Source organism: Microchirus variegatus (genome assembly GCF_963457635.1).
Source record: "Microchirus variegatus genome assembly, chromosome: 22".
Taxonomy (NCBI): Eukaryota; Metazoa; Chordata; class Actinopteri; order Pleuronectiformes; family Soleidae; genus Microchirus; species Microchirus variegatus.
Genome location: NC_139823.1, coordinates 17,843,402 through 17,862,296, shown reverse-complemented (window position 1 = coordinate 17,862,296; position 18,895 = coordinate 17,843,402). Strand labels below are relative to the sequence as shown.

The window sequence follows — 18,895 nt, the reverse complement described above, 5'->3', positions numbered from 1 at the left end:
TGGGATTCATTCATATTTTATCACTTCATCAAACAAGCAGGAGCTCTCAATTACGAGGGATTAAGCAATTATGTAAGAAGAAAAGAGGCAGTAATAAAAGCAGTAATTAGAATCAGAGAGCAGTCTTCATAAAACACAGCTAATTCAAAACAAGACATGGAAAAGAGTTTGTGAAGACACATAACACAAGTCCTCCAGTTGTACTGTTTTCTTTCTCACTGTTTCTCCCTTCATCAAACTCTCGTCTTTCTGCTGCTGCTGCTGCTGCTGCTGCCATCACACATGTTCTCATAAAGTTTAAAAATGAGATTGTTAAACTTTTAACGGTTTGAGCACCGAGGTTTTTACACAAGTTCCAAACTGCAGCTGAGAGTGGAGTTTGTCATTGCTCTGCTTCTAAATCTCTTACATGATCAATAATATATAAGTTTGCAGAGATTTCAAATCATTTTTTACAAAAGATCGCATGGCCGTTATTTAGCCTGGCTGTCTATATGTCTCAACATGCCACCCTATGGTCTTCCATCTGATCTCACACCACGTCTTTTCCGTCTCCTGGGAAAACAACAACGCCATCAAAGCACACACTCGTAAAACTTTAAGGCAGGCCATCGTAAAAAAAAAAAAAGAAAGAAAAGAAAGAAAAATGCTGTGGGTCATCATCACCGAGGACAGAAAATGAGTCCTGGAACTCGGCGGGAAGGACACGTTTAAGTCCAGTTGACCCTAAAAAAAAAGCAAACATTTTAAGGGCCAATTCCAATTCCTATCTTAACCCTCAAGCTCAACCCTTTTCTTAACTGTCCCTCAAAACCAAGTGTTGAGGGTTATTTTGTCACTTAGAAAATGGGACACCCCTTAAATGCAGATACGTCTTCAGACTGTAGGGGGCAGAATAACGCGATAAAAGCTGCGTCCAGTCTGTCAACTCCAAAAAAGAAGAAGAAGAAGAAGAAGAACACGTTTACGTCAGGATTATTGATTACGATCCGTTTGTCAGTCGAGTTATTAGGTTGTCAGTTAGTTATAAGATGATACTCATACAAATATTTAGCTGACAGTTACCACACACCACGACTTATTGACAAAAGATCGTAAAATAAAAATAAACGTTACGCAACAATGACGTCAGTAATCCATAATATGGGCCTAAACTAAGATAATACAATGGTTTTCATCATTTTTATATCTCTATTAACAAAGAAAACACTTCATTTGTATAGCACTCGCTTCGCTGCTTTCTTATGTGAAAACACGCAATGCATTCTGGGTAGCCCTTGCTCCCAAGGGTGGTCTCGGAAAATCTCAATATTGAGGGCGATACAGCCCTTAAACTTGACCCTCAACTTAATTTTTCTGAGAATCGGGACAGCGCATTTTGGAGATTGAGGGTTAAGATTGAGGGTTAAGCAAGGAATTGGAATTCACCCCAAGTGTCAGCTGCTAAAAGAGAGATCTCGCATCTTAGATCTGGAAAAACCCCCCAGACTGTGTTTGAAGTTATTTATCAGTAAATTAAAGGGAGAGTTTTGTTTGTGTGCATAAGGAAATGAAGAGTTCAGGGAAAAACCCTTGTACCTCCGACTCGTCCCTGACTGACCGATCCTCTGGGAAACAGCGCTGTGCCCCCCCCCCCCCCACACACACACACACACATCTGGGGCTGCTGAGGGCCTCCCCTCCCGGTGGGATCTCCCTCTCCACCCAGGAGCTGCTTCATTAGCTCACCACCACCACCACCACCACCACCACCACCACCCCTCCTCCACCTGCTGCTCCCCTGTGGCTCTGTAAACTCATTAAGACGCCAATTGGAACAGTTTATCCGGCAGCCAAAGTCCCGAAAAGAAAAACCTTGGTTGTTTGGACAACCTGTGACCCCGACTCTTGTCGGCGGAGGTGCCAGACGGGGGGGTGCGCGTCATGCAGACACGGGCGGAGATGTAAACACGAGCAGTTGCTTTCACGAGGCTGTCAACATGATCTGGTCTGCCTGCCTCGCTGCCTGTGAGGCCTTGTTTAGGCTCGGGATTCACTAATTCTGTCCATTCAAGGCTTTGTTTGTCTCCTCCTGAGTTTACTCACGGCCACTGCGACAGAACGCAAACACAGGAAGCAGAAAACGCAGTGTGGAAACCGTGCATGTTGTGCTGTTTTAGCCTCCAGCTGCAGGAGTTCAGCCTTCCGAGGCTTCTTATGCGCCAGTAGCTTTTTTCGCCTCCTTCCGAGCCCTCGTAGAGAGGTGGGAGGCTCAGAGGAATGTCTGTTATTCTTAGCCATTTAGATTCCCACTGGGGGTGAAATTATCTTTTTTCCTGAAACTCACCGACACCTTAAAAAACCCTACCTCAATCACCAACATACACACTATTTATTTGATCTTCGGTAAGCAAGTGTTTAGTTTCCTGGTTCATCTTCTTCATTTGAATCGGATCCTTTGCTAATCTGTGGTTATTGTCAATTCAAAAGCTCCCATAGAGTGGTCCTGTTGCACATACATGTTAGTTATGGAGGTCTACTTACATACATTAACTTGTTTTTATGCTCAAAAACCTCCTAGTTGCTGTAAACGAGCCGATAGAAATCTCTCCTGACTGAAGCTCTCCTCAGTCGCGCTGTTTTAGACTGAAATCTCACCCCCAGAAGACAGAACTGTCTTGTGATTGGCCAGCCAGCGTAGAGGCTTCCCAACTGTCTTGTGATTGGCCAGTACCCGGAAGTGACATATTCAGCACACCTGCTCTCAGAAGCGCAGCAGCTCCCCCCTCTGGAACGGTGGCTGCACTGCTACTCATTATCAAAACATTGTTTTAACAGTGTTTAAAAATAGCTTCTTCACGACTCACCGTCGCAGTCCCTTTGACGACCTTTGACCCAGAGTCAGAAGACACTGTCGCTCGTGAAACAACCTCCACAACGGACGTTATTCTTCTTCTGCGGTTCAGTTTTGAACCTTCAGGGCTTCTTAAACGAGGTAATGACGCAGATACACACTAAAAAACAGCGTTAATTGGTCCGCTTTAAATGACAAAAAACAGTCCATTAAACCTGCTTTTTCCTGAGCTTTCATCCAAAGACTGTAATCTTCAGTTATGTTACCCACTCAGGTGAGCCTATATTAGGTGTTAACTAGGCCTAATAAGTGCTATGAAGTGGACCGTCACTTAAATCTAGTTTCCAAGACATGACTATTCCCACGCCGATCAAGGACACCAGACTGTTTTTCCTGCCATTTCCCAGGATCAAATCAGCTGTTTTTGTTTCGTCTCTGTGAACTCTGTCAAAGATAAAGACGTGATCTGGTTACACACGGTTTTCACTTCTGCACAGTTCAGTTTGACACCATCGTCCTTTGTCCTTTTTGTTGTCTCTCGCAGCACCAGAGTGTTACCCGGGAGGCCATCGGATTCTGCGCAATCCCTACCGGAGCGTCGACTTCGACTCCACGGAGATTCAGAACACGGCCATCCAGGACCTGATCTGTGACCACTCGCTGTCGCCGGGCTGGTACAGATTCAGGATCAACAACAAACCCGCAGAGATGCCGACCACTTGTGTTGAGGTGAAAGCAGCAGAGGATATGCACTACTGTTCAAAAGTTTGGGGTCACTTAGCAACTATTCTAGCTGCAAACGTCTGGTTTTTAAAGGAATATGTACAAAGGTGTATAGAGGCCCATATCCAGTGTTCTAATGGTACATTGTGTTTGCTAATGGCGTTAGAAGACTATTGGATGATTAGAAAACCCTTCAAAACCCTTGTGCAATGATGTTAGCACAGCTGAAAATAGTTTTGCTGGTTCAAAGTTTGAATTAAAAATCATTATTTCTAATCTCGTCAATGTCTTGACTATATTTTCTATTCATTTTGCAACTCTTTTGACGAATAAAAGTGTGACTTTTAATGGAAAACACAACAGAAATTGTATAGGTGAGCCCAAACTTTTGAACGGTAGTGTGAGTCCGATTCAAAAACAGTCAAAAACAAACACACCTCTTCACTCACTCATTCACCTCCTGCACTTTCACTGCAGATGAACCGCTGTGGCACACAGGCGCCCGTGTGGCTCTCGCTCAGAGACACCTCGCTGCCGCGGCCCGGCGAGGTACGGCAGCTCTCGGCCTGCGCCACCTGGCAGTTCTTCCACGGCAGCACCAAGGACTGCTGCCTCTTCCGCATCCCCGTCACGGTGCGGAACTGCGGCGAGTTCATGCTCTACTACCTGCAGCCCACTCAGGGATGCATGGGATACTGCGCCAAAGGTGAGCGCACAGTTTTTCCATCCACGCGAACTCAAGAGAATACTGAAATCATATCTCCGTGAAGTTGGCTCGTCACACCCAATAAAACCATTTCAAAATACTTGTAATCGCTTGTGCTTCGTTTGTGCCGCAAACATTTTCGTTTGTGCTTTTTTAGTTTTTGCGATATTAACATGTTTATATCCAGCCCCCCATATCGTCCAAATGAGCTGAAAATGGTCTCGTTTGTTTGTGCTTCGTTTGTGCTGGTTTGTGCGGCTAAAAGTTTCGTTTGTGCTGCTTTAGTTTTTGAGATATTAATATATCTACAGTATATTGACACGCAGACCCCCCCTGTGGTCTTCCGTCAGGTGTGACGTTGACCGATACGTCACCTACCATAAAAGACCAAACTTGTGTTGACTTCCAGGGTTTAGGGGTGGTGTGTGGCAGTGTCTGTGGCCGGTCTGGGGGCCCCCCCGGGGCGGGTAAGCGTCTGTGAAAGCCCGGGTGTGGAGCTCCAGGAGTTAGTGAAAAAATGTCAAAGTGTTGACTTCCAGGATTTTGGGGGCCGGTGCGTGGCGGTGGCTGTGGCCCGGGACAGGGGCCCCCTGGGCCGGGTAGACCTCCGGGGAAGTCCCGGTGCGGAGCCTGGAGGTCCAAAAAATTAAAACCCCCGGAAAACGGTTAATATTAACCCCGAGTACTGTAAAGTAAAGCAGCACAAACGAAGCACAAATAAATGAGACCATTTTCAGCTGATTTGGACGATATGGGGGGCTGGCTATAAACATGTTAATATCTCAAAAACGGAAAAAACACAAACGAAAATTTTTGCGGCACAAACGATTACAAGTATTTTGAAATGGTTTTATTGGAGGTGGGGGGCCAACTTCACGGAGCTTGAAAAGCATTACTTATTATCTTGTATTTCAGTTTCTCCCACTTTTGGACAAAGACTTTGCCAACCAGGCGAGGTGGAAGTCAACGGCCAATGCAAAGGTAAGAGTTTCTTTTCGTTCTCATTGCCAGAGCAGTTTCCTTGAGCTTTGAATGACTTTGAATCTCCATTTTCAGCCACCGTGCCATCCCTGCCCTCCCGACCGGCGATCACCCCGGAGCTGATTGGCCACAGCGTCCACCTGAGGTGCTCCTTCGCGCCGCCGCCGTGGAGCCAGCCGCTGGGCTTCCAGGTGGTTTGGGCGAGACACATCGGCCACAGCATGAAGGCGGAGATCAGGCAGGAATCCACGCTGAAGCCGTTCTCCCTCGTGGAGATGGACGGCGTTTACTTCAGGCTCGGGGAAACGGTAATTCCCGATAGATTGTGCTGAAAGTTTCTGAAACTGACCCTTGTGTCCGACACAGAAACACAGAAACAATGTGTGTCATATCCAGATAAGAAATGGCATAAGGGAATACTGGGCGGAAATTTAATCAGTTGCATGTTGGGAAATCCTCCTCCATCCACCCACCTGCTTTTCATTTAAACTCCTCCATTCCGATCTTCATATTAAATTCTAGGGAAGTTGTTGTACACGGACAGATAACACACACACACACACACACACACACACAATGAAGTTGTTGAGAGTGTTCACCACTGTTTTCTCCACAACTCCTTTGCTGCTCTGTCCTCGATGACTCAATACTCATGCAGCTGCAGATGAGTCATGCATGTCCACAGTCAGATGGACATCAGCTGTTTGGTTTTTTTTTTGTTTTTACAACCAGAAGACATGAGCTGAGTCAAATTATTTGATCTGCCGGCTTTCGGTGCACTTGATTTGATTTAAAGCTGCAGGGATTGTTGGTGTTTTATTATTATTCTGCCTCTATTTGGTCTTTGGGAACAGTGTCTGCACGGATACAGCAGCAGAAGTAGGATTCACTAAAACAGCAGAAGGTCAGGTTGTTGTTTTCCTGCAGGTTTGAGCAGCTGTGCGAGGAACTGCCGTGTCCTAAAAATCCATTTTAAAGCTCACACAGAGTGGTCCTGTTGCACATATGTTAGTTATGGAGGTCTACTTGGTCAAAAACCTGCTAGTTGCTGTAAACGAGCCGATAGAAATCTGTCTTTTCTGACGCTGTTCCCCAGCCGCGATATTTCAGACATAAATCTCACCCCCAGAAGACAGAGTGTGTTGTAATTGGCCGGCCAGCGTAGAGCCTTCCCAACTGTCTTGTGATTGGCCAATACCCGGAAGTGACATATTCAGCACACCCGCTCTCAGAAGCGCAGTAGCTCCCCCCTCTGGAACGGTGGATGCACTGCTACTCATTATCAAAACATTGTTTTAACAACGTTTAAAAATAGTTCCCTTTTATGACTTTGACCCAGAGTCAGAAGACACTGTCGCTCGTGAAACACCTCCACAACGGACGTGATTCTTCTTCTGTGGTTCAAAGCACGCAACCGGATGTGCCCGGACTAGTACCCGGACTAGTGCCCGGAGCAGGAGGATCTGCTGTTCAGGAGAACCGCTGTTTACGTAACCGGATCTCGCTGAGCCCGAGATTACAATAAAAACACAGCGTTCTCGGCAGTGGCTGAACTGTTTGTTTAGAACATTGGTTCTCAAAGTGCGGCCCGGGGGCCAATGGCGGCCCGCAGAAACATTTCTGGCGGCCCGCAATGAATTACAGTTGATAGTTTTAATCCAGGAGCTACTAAGCTTGTTATATTGGACATTACTGGATACAGACCAATAAGTGTAAACAAAAATACTGGGTATTTACCTGGTTTCTATATGGTGAATTTTAGTGTATTATTGGGTTATAAGCTGGTAATAAGCAGGTAGCTACAGCCCCCAATTACTAGCTATTTACCCAGTAAATATATGGTAACAGAAATATGTTACTTGGTATTAACCTGTAATTAGAAGGTAAGAACAATGGCCAAAATACTGGGGAATTACCCAGTAAATTATAAAGCGTTATTATATTAATGCTATCTTAACGCTAATCTGTAGAACTGCAATCTGGTCATTAAAATGATTACAAATGGGATTTCTTTCTGTTTTTTTTCCTTTGGCGGCCCTCAGTCATCCAATGTTGGGTTCCTAAATTGGCCCTCAGGTATCAAAACTTTGAGAACCCCTGGTTTAGAACCTCCAGGGCTTCATAAACGAGGTAATGACGCAGATACACACTAAAAAACAGCGTTAATTGGAACTTCCGGTCTAGGTCCGCTTAAAATCACTATTCACATGCAGTTTGGCCTGAAAACAAGAATTCCTCAAGCTCACACTGTCAACGTATGCCGCTTAACAATATACAAAACACTTGACTTGTGCTCACAGAACTAAATCTGTGCAGCAGAAATAACAAAAAGAAAAATCTGACAGTTAATGGAAAATGACAGCAACAAGTTCACAGATCGTCCGCCAAATTGAGGTCGACTGACGACACATCTCTAACTTGCAATTGTCACGAATAAACTCCCCCTATCAGTCATTTCCACAGAGGCTGCTGACAGCAGAATCACTGAGGTATTACGTTTTTTAACCTGATGTCGCTCTTGACTGTGCAGCTGCAGACCGCTGCGCTGCCATATTTGGACACCAGGCTTGCATTAGCCGTGTCTGGAACGCGTTGCAGTAGGCTGGGCCTCGCTCACGGGGCCCCCCGTCTTTATTTAACACATGTTGATATTGCCGCTGAGCTGGGTTGAAAGGTCGTCTTCTTCACCCCGAGAGAGAGAGAGTGAGTCGCTAGAGGCGCAGAACTCAGAGATGTTCTGCAGGACGGGGGCCGACGCTGGGGCCGAATGTTTGGATGAATCGCAAATACAGCGTCAGTCGCGCACTGTTAGTGTTTCGAGCCGTTGTTCATTTGGGAAATGTGATATTCTGGAGAGCGTTTGTGTATTCAAGCTCTGGGATCTTGGTTTTCTTATACCAGCTGCGCAGTTTCCAGTTTTAAAGGGACACTGTGTAGTATTTATGGGTTTATATGACCCAAAATCCACTTTTTTATACATATTATGTGCTCCTGCATTGTCTAGTCGCTGTATAATAGTTTTTGTTTCATTTTCGTAGCGTTTCAAAAAGTCATGTAAAATAACACGGTCGCGGGCCGCGGTTGCGTTGCCACCGTTAGCAGCGAGACGCCATGTTTCTACGGGAGCCTGTAAGGACAAACACAAGAGAACAAATCCAGCGTCTCTTTACTCGTAGCAGAAGTCCCGTCGCGGAGAAAGACGACGAGGACGACATTTGACCGGCTGAGGGCACCGTAGCGCTCAGGGAAGGGAGGGGGGTGAGCAGAGGAGCAGTTCTTTGTTGTAAATGTCAGCCTCTCCTCTAGATGTCACTATAAACTACTTACTTCACCTTTAACTGATGCTAAAGAATAACAAGTACAAGCAGGGATGACTTATGTCCAACATGTTTCTGCTTCTCAAGGAACAGATGGATAAAAATTCCTATGCTATGCTTTTTTATCCGTCTGTACAGTTCTCTTGCAGCGTGTCGGCGTTCCGAGCCAACTCGAGCAGCAGCTCCAGATCCACTCCGAGAGAGAGTGAGAGCTTCTATGCCGGACTGAAGGTAAAACAGAAAAAAAACAGAACCTTGCAGAGGTCCAGAACAGACTCACCAAATACTCGTTTTTTGTCCTCTTCCAGTTTTCTCCAGACTCGCTCCATATAGCAGAGAACGGGAAGGAGCACGAGGTGACCGTCCACAGCACGGTGCCCATCCCCTGCTACAACTCCGAGCAAGGCCACCGATGTGGGGTCCCACTGGCTCTGAGCGTCCACGACCCAGGTCAGAACCTACAGCAGAAGAGACCGTTTTACTGATTTCACCTTTACCGAAGAGCGGGAGCATGATGAAGTGTCACAGTTTGAGTGGAACCATCTCAGGTAGTGGAGGAACAGAATCATAGAGTCAACATCTGCTGCTGACTAAACAATACACCAATCTTAAAGCCGTAATACCCTTAAATTAGAACAGGGGTTCTCAAAGTTTTGATACCTGAGGGCCAATTTAGGAACCCAACATTGGACTTAGGGCCGCCAAAGGGGAAAAAAAAGAAAAAAAAACTTAAGGAAATCCCATTTGTAATAACTATGGCGTCCAAAATTTGACAAAACCGACATACTATACTGCGTTGTCCAAAATGTGAGGATTTTTTTTTAAACATTTTTTTGGTCCAAAATTTGACAAAAACGTCAGAATTTACTATGTCGTTCAAAATGTAGCATTTTTGGGGGAAAAAGGTATTTGGTCCAAAATTTGACAAAAACGTTGTACAATACTATGTCGTCCCAAATTTGACAATTTTTTTCAAAGAAAAATTTGGTCCAAAATTTGACAAAAATGACATATGCCGTCCCAAATTTGAAAAAAAAATTAAAAAAAAAATTGGGTCCAAAATTTGACAAAAACCTCATACTGAACTATATCGTCCAGAAAGTGACTTTTTTGGGGGGAAAAAATTTAAATACCAAAATTTGAAAAAAACGTCATACTATACCGTGTCACTGTGTCATCCAAAATTTGACGACATAGTAAATACAGTTCTACAGTTCACACTTATTGGTCTGTATCCAGTAATGTCCAATAAACATTTAACAAGCTTAGTAGCTCCCGGATTAAAACTATCAATATATGTTTAATTAATAAGATATGTTTCTGCGGGCCGCACTTTGAGAACCAATGCACTAGAAGATAATTGAGTCCCAACCTGACGCCGACAGTTTGCTTCCATCGTCTGTTTATATTCTGAGAGATCCCAAATCCCTGGAATCTAATGGTTTGATTAAACGGCAATTTAAAATCTGTTACAAAGTTCATCAAGTCAGATTTGAAAATCCTCTCGTGTCGTTCAGGCTCAACTTGACAAATGGGTTCTCAGTTGTGACGTAAGTGAGTCAACGTGACCCAAGAAAACCGTCTCTAATGTGTCAGCGACTGCAATCAAAACAAAAACAGTGGCCTCTAATTGCTTGTTGTGTTTTCCCCTCCACTTCGGGGCACAAACATACATTTTGTCCCCAGTTTGAGGTCCCGATGCTCTTAAAAAAGAGGGACTCAAAGATGATTAGAGGGTCACGTTGCCTCATCCTCACCCTCTTCCTTGCTGCTGTTGACATTAATTTGTTTTTTCCTGCTCGGGGGTTTTTTCCCCTGCTGTGCTCCGACTTGTTCGTTCCGCCACATCATCATCATCAAAGCCAGCACAGGGAGACTTTATTACAGTCTTGCGAGAGGCAGCTGCAGTGCGCCGTCCATTAACGCCAACGTACCGCTGTGTTTGACATCCGCAGACAGTCTCGGACACGAGGCCTCCAACGTGGCGCTGTCCGCCTGCCAGGTGGAGCTCCAGGCCGACGCCTGCAGCAACGGCAGCTGCGGCCGCGCGACGTTCCTCGTCGCCGCCGTCACGGACTTCACGCGCGACGGGAACCGCGCGAGCGCCGTCGGCGCTCTGCCTGGACCTGGTGCGCCGCGGCTCTGGAGGAGCTACGTCCCAGTGACCCTTAAAGTGAGTTGAAGTGGAAAATACCGATAAAACAACTTGTCTGTCCAACAGAGATTCCAGAGATTGTATTTGTGGCTCTTTAGAGGGTTCGGCAGATCATCTCGGATCTTTGCCTTCCAAGGGTTCATAAAAAGGTTCAAGCCACTCTTGGAGGGTTTGTGAAGGACCCCTTAAGAGCTCTTGGATCAGTATTAATGAGTACTCCAGGAGACTCCCGTCATCCCCAAGAGACTTCTAGACGGTTCCTGGAAGGAATCTGAAGCATCAAAGTTACATGGGGTTTGAGGAGCTTTCGGGGATTTTTTGACATTTTCAAGAAACTGTCGCAGAAGATGCTGTTAAATGTGTTTCCTCCAAACAAATGGGGTTGTGCTCGTGGATGATCCAAACCCTAACCCAATTTTTTTGCATAGTTAAGCAAACTTCACAGGGCATAGATGCGTCTTTGGCCTCGAACTAAATGAAGAATAACAGCAGAGTGATATAATTATCTCCATATGACTTGAATTAGAGATTATTAAAAGCTGTTGTGATAACAGGTCTCTCTGCCACAATGTGTACATATACACACATACTTATACTTTATTAAGTTGGAAGGGGGAGGGGGGGGGGTGTGTGTAAGAGTAAAGTGATCATTAGCTGCATCCACATGAGCTATTACATTATGTAAGACATGATGTCAGGCCTCCAGACACCGCGTCTCTGATGGATCCACAGAACAGATGGGAATCTGTTTGTAGTGAAAACATCAAAGCCCAAGGTTAAGGGGGGGTCAGAGGGCGGGGGCCTCCCTAATCTTTGTTTCTCTGACCTCTTTGCCTGTCCCCAGGTCACAGCCCGAGACATTCCCACTTCCATTTGCTACTCCCTGACTGACCCACATATCATTACACTCGACGGCAGGTAATTTCCCTTCCTTTAGCGCTTGTTAAAAGCGGCTAAGTGATAATTTGTGTCCACGGATCGATGATTTGTTGTCGAGCGCGACGGTGATGGCGAAACATGTGCTCAACTTGTGCAAATGCAGACGTTATGAGAACCACCAGACCGGCACCTTCGTGCTTTACCGGAGCCTCGCCAGGGAGTTCGAGGTGCACGCTCGCCAGTGGGACTGCGGCAGCCGGCACTACGCCGTGGCGTGCAACTGCGGCGTGGCAGTGCGCGAGGGCAACCAGGTTGCCGTCTTTGACATGTGCAACGGCCAACCGCAGGAGACGCGGCCGCAGCTCACGCTGAGGAACCTCGGTGAGGAGGAGGGCAGCCGCGTCCGGGTTCTGGAGTCCCACCAGGGGAAGAAGGTCACCGTAGGTATCCGAACATTTTGACACTGGCTCAGATTTTCTTCTGGATGCAGTTTGCTTCCTAGGAAAGATCAACGAATGCTACGCGTCATGACACTGATTATGTTTCTCTGCTGTGCTGGATGTGACTCTTCCTCTTGTAGTTGATCTTTCCCTCCGGGGCCTTTGTTAGGGCCGACGTTGGTGACTGGGGGATGAGCCTGTCTGTGCGGGCGCCCAGCATCGACTACGCTAACACAAAAGGCCTCTGTGGCACCTTTGACCGCAACGCCAAGAATGACTTCCACAGCTCCGATGGTCACTCTTATGGCCCTGATGATGCACATCACTTCATACAGGAATGGAGGTCAGTCTGAATACTAGTACTTTGCTTTGTTAGAACCCTATTTAGCTGATGATTCTTTAAAGTCTAAGGTTTCAACATCGTCCTCAAACCACCTGTGATTTCTGTCAGATCTGAGGACTCATTCAGACCTGATCTAACCCGTAGGGAGATCACTCACGACACAATCTCAATACCAAGGCTGAAATGGGTCTAAATTTAGTTTTTTTCCTTGTCCTTCCTTGCTAGGATCGCTCCAGGACAGAGCTTATTTGACAAGACGCCTCGTGGAACAACCCAAGAGTTCAGGAGGCCTTTCTGTCAGTGCAAGAGAGGATACGGTCAATCTCATCACGCCGGCAGGGAGATAAGGAACCTGTACAACCCTTCTGCTCACGCCAACTGCATAGCTTACGATAACGTGGATTACACGTCCGTCTTCCCCTCCATCGACACCACAGTGGAATACGTCAAGAGCACAGAGCGAGAGGATGCCGTCCTGGATGCGTCGGCCTTCGACCGCCAACACCTTCAGTATCACCACGAGAACCACAACAGTGACAGCGACCTTGCTCTCGACAGTGAGCTCGGGGAGGATCATCTGCTTTCTGTTGGCAGGCAGAGGAGACAGGTGTCCTTTGAGTTCCACCCCGTCTTTGCTGCTCAAAGCCTCAACCGGGCTGATTTGGAGAACTTGGCGTACTTTTTCCCAGAGGATCACGTGGCAGACGCCCGGCCAGAGGTGCGACCTCAGTGGCCCACGCCCAGTGGCCTGACCTCGGCCAAGGCTCTGGAGGTGTGCCAGATGGCTTTGGCCAATTCCACTGTCGGTACAGTGTGCCGGGGGCTGCTGGGACGCCGCCTGGACGAGGCAGTGGACCTGTGTCTCCTGGACCTGCAGCTCAAAGACGACCTGGGCTGGGAGGAGGCTCTGCTGCCCTATCTGGAGAACGAGTGCGAGAGGAAGTTGCTGGAAAATCGGACCCAGAGAGCCTCGGAGGTGGCGGCCGCGCCTGGAGCGTCCGGGGAAGTGGTGACGGCGCTGCGCTGCCCCAACTTTTGCAACGGAAATGGAGAATGCACAGAATGGGGCTGTCGATGCTATCCAAGCTACAGCTTCTATGACTGCAGCCTCACCATCAGTGAGTATAGATTCCTGCCAATCTTCCCGTCTGTTCTCGGATTGTAAGTCAGGAGAAAATCATTTATCCTTTTACAGGTCAGCCAGTAGAGCTAACGGACTTGGAAAACAGTGGATTATGTGACATCCGAGCTGTCGACTGCCGCAGTGTCCGAGTCTTTGGGCTCGGTTTCATCAACTCGGCTGATCTCAGCTGTCATGCCACCAGACTGAAGGTGACAAAAGCCTACTGATGACGATGTTTGTTTGTGGGTTTTTTTGTGTGTTGTATAAATTGCCACTGATCTGCCTCCACAGCACATGAACGGAGTTTGGGTCGCTGGGGAAAAACAGCGAACAAAGGCCACCTTCCTCGGCTCCAAAGCTTTGGACTGTGCCGTGCCGTCTTTGAGCAACACGGCGGTCAACTCAGAGGATTTCATGATGGACGACAAACCGTACGCACGCTGGGAGATTAAGGTGTTTCATGTTATTCACCCGCATGTGACGGTCGATGACTTGTTTTTTTTTTTATTCGTCCGAGCTTGTCCATAACGTCCTTTTTCTACCAGGTGACCAATGACGGCTCCCAGTACAGCGAAGCCAAGGTGCTGACAATCTATGACGGCGTTTGCCAGGTCTGCGAGGCTTCACGCTCAGGACTCTGTAAGTTAAAGGTAACTTACATTCAAAGGCGGACAATGAAGTTGTTCATCTTCACCACAGTGTATTGGAATCAATGTTATGTGCTCTGAGTTAGACTTAGATGAAGGTAACCCCAACCCCAACCCAAACCCAACCCCAACCCCAACCCTAACCCTAAATGATAAAATAAAGATTCAAATCGGGAAAAATAATATCCTACACTTTGATACATTCAAAGGCAGACAATGAAGATCATCTTAGACTTAGATGAAGGTAACCCTAACCCTAACCCCAACCCTAAATGATAAAATAAAGATTAAAATCGGGACCCTACACTCATGATACTGTAAGAGAAAACTTGGATCTGTCAGTGTTTGTTTATTTGAACATGGGAAACAGATTTACAAGTCAGTGGGTGTTCTGTGGAACAGCGTGGCGAAGTGTTTTATTCGCTCTGCGTGGGGGCGCGGGGGGATCGCGGCCCGGGCCGAACGACTAAACCAGACACAGACGCAGTGCTTTTCCCATCCTCTCAGCATGGGCGATTAAAAAACGTACACAAACATTCATGAAAATAATAATAACGGGTTCTGTTGTTGCTGGAGTTCACACAGAAAAACATGTCACCAAAAAACACACACACACATCCGCTCGCCACAGCTGCAAACACAAAGACAGTCGTCATGTGTTTGCCAAAGCAGAAACAAATTGAATTAGCCCAAGTAGAGATGTAGCAGATGATGTGTATATAGAGCTGCTTTCCTGTTGCTTACCTGGCAAAGAAAGGCCGCAAATGGAAAGCGCACACAGTTTGGGAAAAACATTATAACGTTGTCATTTCATGCCGTTAACATGTCAACATTTAAAAAAAAAAAAAAAAAACAACACTGTAAAATACGAGCACACAAACAAACCTCTCTCCGTTGTGTTTCTGTTGGCCAGGAGCGGACGTGCAACGTCGACGGGATGTGTTTCGCCGAGGGAGACTCCAACCCCAGCAGCCCCTGTCTGCTCTGTGATCCGGCCAAGTCCAAATTCACCTGGTCTGTGAACCAAGGTACGCACAAGACGACCGTCGGTATCTCATCCGCTGAAAAGAACAACAACATTTTCATTGCCGTCGTCAACGTAACCGCGAATAATCTCAATCTTAAACTTTATAGCCACAGTGTGCGCGTAGTGTTTTCCCAACTTTTTGAATAGAGATCTGGCGTTTTAACAATTCCCCGGAATCATCGTCTTTTGGGGCGACTTCCTGTCTCCCATTAAAGGGTCCAGTTTGCAACATTTAGGAGGAATTATTGTCAGATATTAAATTTACTTCCCATACGTATGTTTGTATGTTTTTATTTATGAAAAAAATGTTCACAAACTTCACAAGCCAATTTGTTGTTGATCGTGTGTGTAAATTCCTATGCTGGAGGGACACCTTGAACGCACCAGTTACGTGCCTGCGGTTAGCGAGTGACATGTGTGGATCGGTGATATGAGGAGCACGCGTTTGAAAGCGCTGCCGAAAGATGTAGATGTTGTCCTACATTTCTTCTCAACCAAAGGCTGCCTTTCTGTCGTGTTTCCACGTTCTCTCCTCGTGTTGTTGATCCACACACGTCAATTGCGGCCGCAGTAACATTGGTGCGTTCAGGGTCTTTTTCTAGCATGGGAATTTACATACACGACCGCGCGGCGCATTAATCGTTTTTCTTCGATTCTAATGTTTTTATGATCGCGAGAAGCCAAAATCTTGGTCACTCTATGCATTACGGTGAAACTCAGTAACAACGGGTAAACGGACATTACTATGGGGTATATGGAGCGGGGGTTGTGACGACGCTGCATGACAATAGGTGATAAGTGGCGACACTCCCCTGGAAGCAGTGGGTGTGTGTTTACCTGGGTCTCATTCACATGTAAATGATCAGGCACAAAACATTCTGAAAAGGGCTGTTTTGGCAGAGTTATTGAACTGCTATTGTGCTTCATCCTTATGATATTTTGACTAAAGCATGACACAGACATGTTCATTAGGGCACCAGGAACTAGATTAACTTGGGTTAATAGGGTATAATATGGGACCTTTAACACGTAATTTAACTAATTGCAAAAGTATTTCAAGAACCGTCGCTGTAATTAATCAATTGATTCCCCAGTTTGGTGTGAAGAGACTGAAGGCATTCAAGGGCATTTTTCCTTACCGCGTTTGTGCAGCGTCACTCCCGTCACTGTGGTCACCGTCCCCACTTCACTCCTGTTTTGTCTCCATTAGCGGATCAAAGGAGCGGAGGTTAGAGTTTCCCCAGCATGTCCTGGCCTGTCATTCATCCGCTCTAAGAGAAAATGGAGGGGGGGAAGGGAAGAGAACTGGTTGATTTTCCCGTTCTTCTCCTCAGCTGCGACAGCGAGGGCGTAACGGCAATAAATAAAATAGAACGTCATCTCGTGCTCAGCCTTGAAACTTCAAAACTGTCATGCATTTATCAGATAATCGCTTCCTTCTTGCGCGTTGATATTCATGTTGTATCAAAGAATTACTGCACGGCTTCATCATACAAACCATAACGACTTCCTGACTTAGCGAGCGATCCTCTATTTGTTGTTTTTACCATTATGGTGCGAAAGGAAACCCCTTGGATTAAACTCACTCTCGATTAAACATCTGTGGCAAAAGCGTGACTAGAACAGTTGGTGTGTGTGTGTGGGGAGAGGGGGGAGGTGGATCGGGGAGGTGGATCTTTGCAGAAATAGCAGATTTCCGTGGACATGTGTGTTTTACGACGACTCCTCCACGAACAGCCAAAGGCAATGTTTTGCCAAAAAAGCGAGATTCTGAACGGGTTTATGTCGGGAGACGGGAAGCAAATCCTGTCTTTAAAAGACAAACACTCGTAGTTTGTAGATGTGTCCCGGCAGACAAGAAAGAGAAGAACAAAAGCGGATGTTTGAAAAGCTTTGATTTTAAAGTGCAGCCATGTGTTCGAAAAACATACAGAACACGAGCTCTCTTTCCCCTCTCTGGCAGTCAACCAGCCGCCAGACTTCCACCGTCCTCAGAGCGACCTGCAGACGTTCGCCGGAGAGAATTTTGTCTTCCAGTTTGCCGCGTCGGACCCCGAGGGCTCGGCGCTTCTCTTCCAGCTGGAGGAGGGTCCGAGCGGCGCCGTCCTCTCCCCCGCCGGCCTCCTCATCTGGAGGGTGCCGGCGCGTCCAGGAGAGGAGAGGAGCTACTCGATCCGCTTCACGCTGTCCGACGAGTGCAACGCCCAGAGCACCATCGCTGTGGAGGTAGCACAAATATATGTACAAATACATAAAAAAAAGTTCTGTTTATTTTTAAGGGCGCTTTCACACCACTAGTTTGATTATTTGATCCGCACCAGGCAATACAATTGTTATTATGTAACATGTGACTCCAGTGTGGTCCGCTTTCACACCAGCAAACGAACCAAAACTGGCACGATTGGCGTTTCAATGTGTTTATATCTTCCGGTAGAAAATCGCCACTTTTTACTCACTATGGAGCAACACTATGGAAGTAAATCTGTGCCATCTGAGTTTGAACGAACTAGAGTTTTTGGTTCGAATGGATCGTTTGGTGTCGCACCAACTGCTGTTGGTGTGAAAGCGCCCTAAAGCTCACATAGAGTGGTCCTGTTGCACACATATGTTAGTTATGGCCGCGATATTTCAGCCATAAATCTCACCCGAGAAGACAGAGTGTGTTGCGATTGAGAGTAGAGCCTTCCCAACTGTCTTGCGATTGGCCAGTACCCGGAAGTGACATATTCGGCACACCCGCTCTCAGAAGCGCAGCTCCCCCTTCTGGAACGGTGGATGCACTGCTACTCATTATCAAAAAATTGTTTAAAACATAGTGTTTAAAAATAGATTTGTCACGACTCCCCGCCGCAGTCACTTTTATGACTTTGACCCAGAGAAAGAAGACACCGTATGTATCAATTTACGCAACCGGATGTGCCCGGACTAGTACCCGGAGTAGGAACGATCTGCTGTTCCGGAGAACTGCTGTTTACGTAACCGGACCGGGTTTTTTCAGAGAACTCGCTGAGCCTGAGATTACAATAAAAACACAGCGTTCTCAGCAGTGGCTGAACTGTTTGTTTAGAACCTTCGGGGCTTCATAAACGAGGTAATGACGCAGATACACACTAAAAAAACAGCGTTAATTGGAACTTCCTGTCTAGGTCCGCTTTAAATAATCTGTCCTTAACTATTATGAATTCTCCTGATACATCGTGTAAGTTGTATATATTGTGGGTTATTTACAGCATCTCCGTTATGTCACAGATCAACGCGGTGCCGTGTGGATGTCAAAACGGCGGCACGTGCGTGCCGGATGTCAACGTCCCGGCCGGCAGCGGGCGACACCTGTGCGTGTGTCCCGAGGGGAAGCAGGGGAAGCTGTGCGGCGACGACGTAGACGAGTGTTCCTCAGCGCCGTGTGCCGTCGGGAAGTGCGTCAACGCGGCCAGCGGGTACCGATGCGAGTGTCCGGCAGGGCTGAGAGGTAAGAGTGGATGAAAACCGTGAAAACCGAGAACAAAACATGTTATTAACGCTTACGATTAATTCCCTGCGTGTGTTTGGTAGGCGCAACGTGCTTGGAAGACATCAACGAATGTGAAACAAAGCCCTGTTTCCCGGCAGTCCTGTGCTTCAATAGCTTTGGCTCCTACAGATGTGGCCCCTGCCCCAAAGGCATGATGGGAAATGGGACAAAGTGTACAGGTAATTTAAACTCACTAATGCGTTTCCTCAA

At 46.8% G+C, this 18,895-nt stretch overlaps 1 protein-coding gene across 1 annotated transcript in view; it reads left to right on the top strand.

Moving 5' to 3' along the window:
• LOC310943198 (von Willebrand factor D and EGF domain-containing protein) overlaps nucleotides 1–18,895 on the top strand; it is a gene marked incomplete at its 5' end in the record, with an annotated part of 34,939 nt that overhangs the window by 441 nt on the left and 15,603 nt on the right. Inside the window, 18 exons of the mRNA XM_083908724.1 lie at nucleotides 3,378–3,562; nucleotides 4,034–4,262; nucleotides 5,178–5,243; nucleotides 5,319–5,551; nucleotides 8,699–8,791; nucleotides 8,869–9,010; nucleotides 10,516–10,733; nucleotides 11,560–11,633; nucleotides 11,758–12,034; nucleotides 12,175–12,377; nucleotides 12,603–13,495; nucleotides 13,573–13,709; nucleotides 13,792–13,953; nucleotides 14,046–14,150; nucleotides 15,061–15,175; nucleotides 17,138–17,400; nucleotides 18,424–18,643; nucleotides 18,727–18,864. Of these exons, the coding sequence (XP_083764850.1) occupies nucleotides 3,378–3,562; nucleotides 4,034–4,262; nucleotides 5,178–5,243; nucleotides 5,319–5,551; nucleotides 8,699–8,791; nucleotides 8,869–9,010; nucleotides 10,516–10,733; nucleotides 11,560–11,633; nucleotides 11,758–12,034; nucleotides 12,175–12,377; nucleotides 12,603–13,495; nucleotides 13,573–13,709; nucleotides 13,792–13,953; nucleotides 14,046–14,150; nucleotides 15,061–15,175; nucleotides 17,138–17,400; nucleotides 18,424–18,643; nucleotides 18,727–18,864 (3,753 nt within the window). The remainder of the gene's footprint in view (nucleotides 1–3,377; nucleotides 3,563–4,033; nucleotides 4,263–5,177; nucleotides 5,244–5,318; nucleotides 5,552–8,698; nucleotides 8,792–8,868; nucleotides 9,011–10,515; nucleotides 10,734–11,559; nucleotides 11,634–11,757; nucleotides 12,035–12,174; nucleotides 12,378–12,602; nucleotides 13,496–13,572; nucleotides 13,710–13,791; nucleotides 13,954–14,045; nucleotides 14,151–15,060; nucleotides 15,176–17,137; nucleotides 17,401–18,423; nucleotides 18,644–18,726; nucleotides 18,865–18,895) is intronic.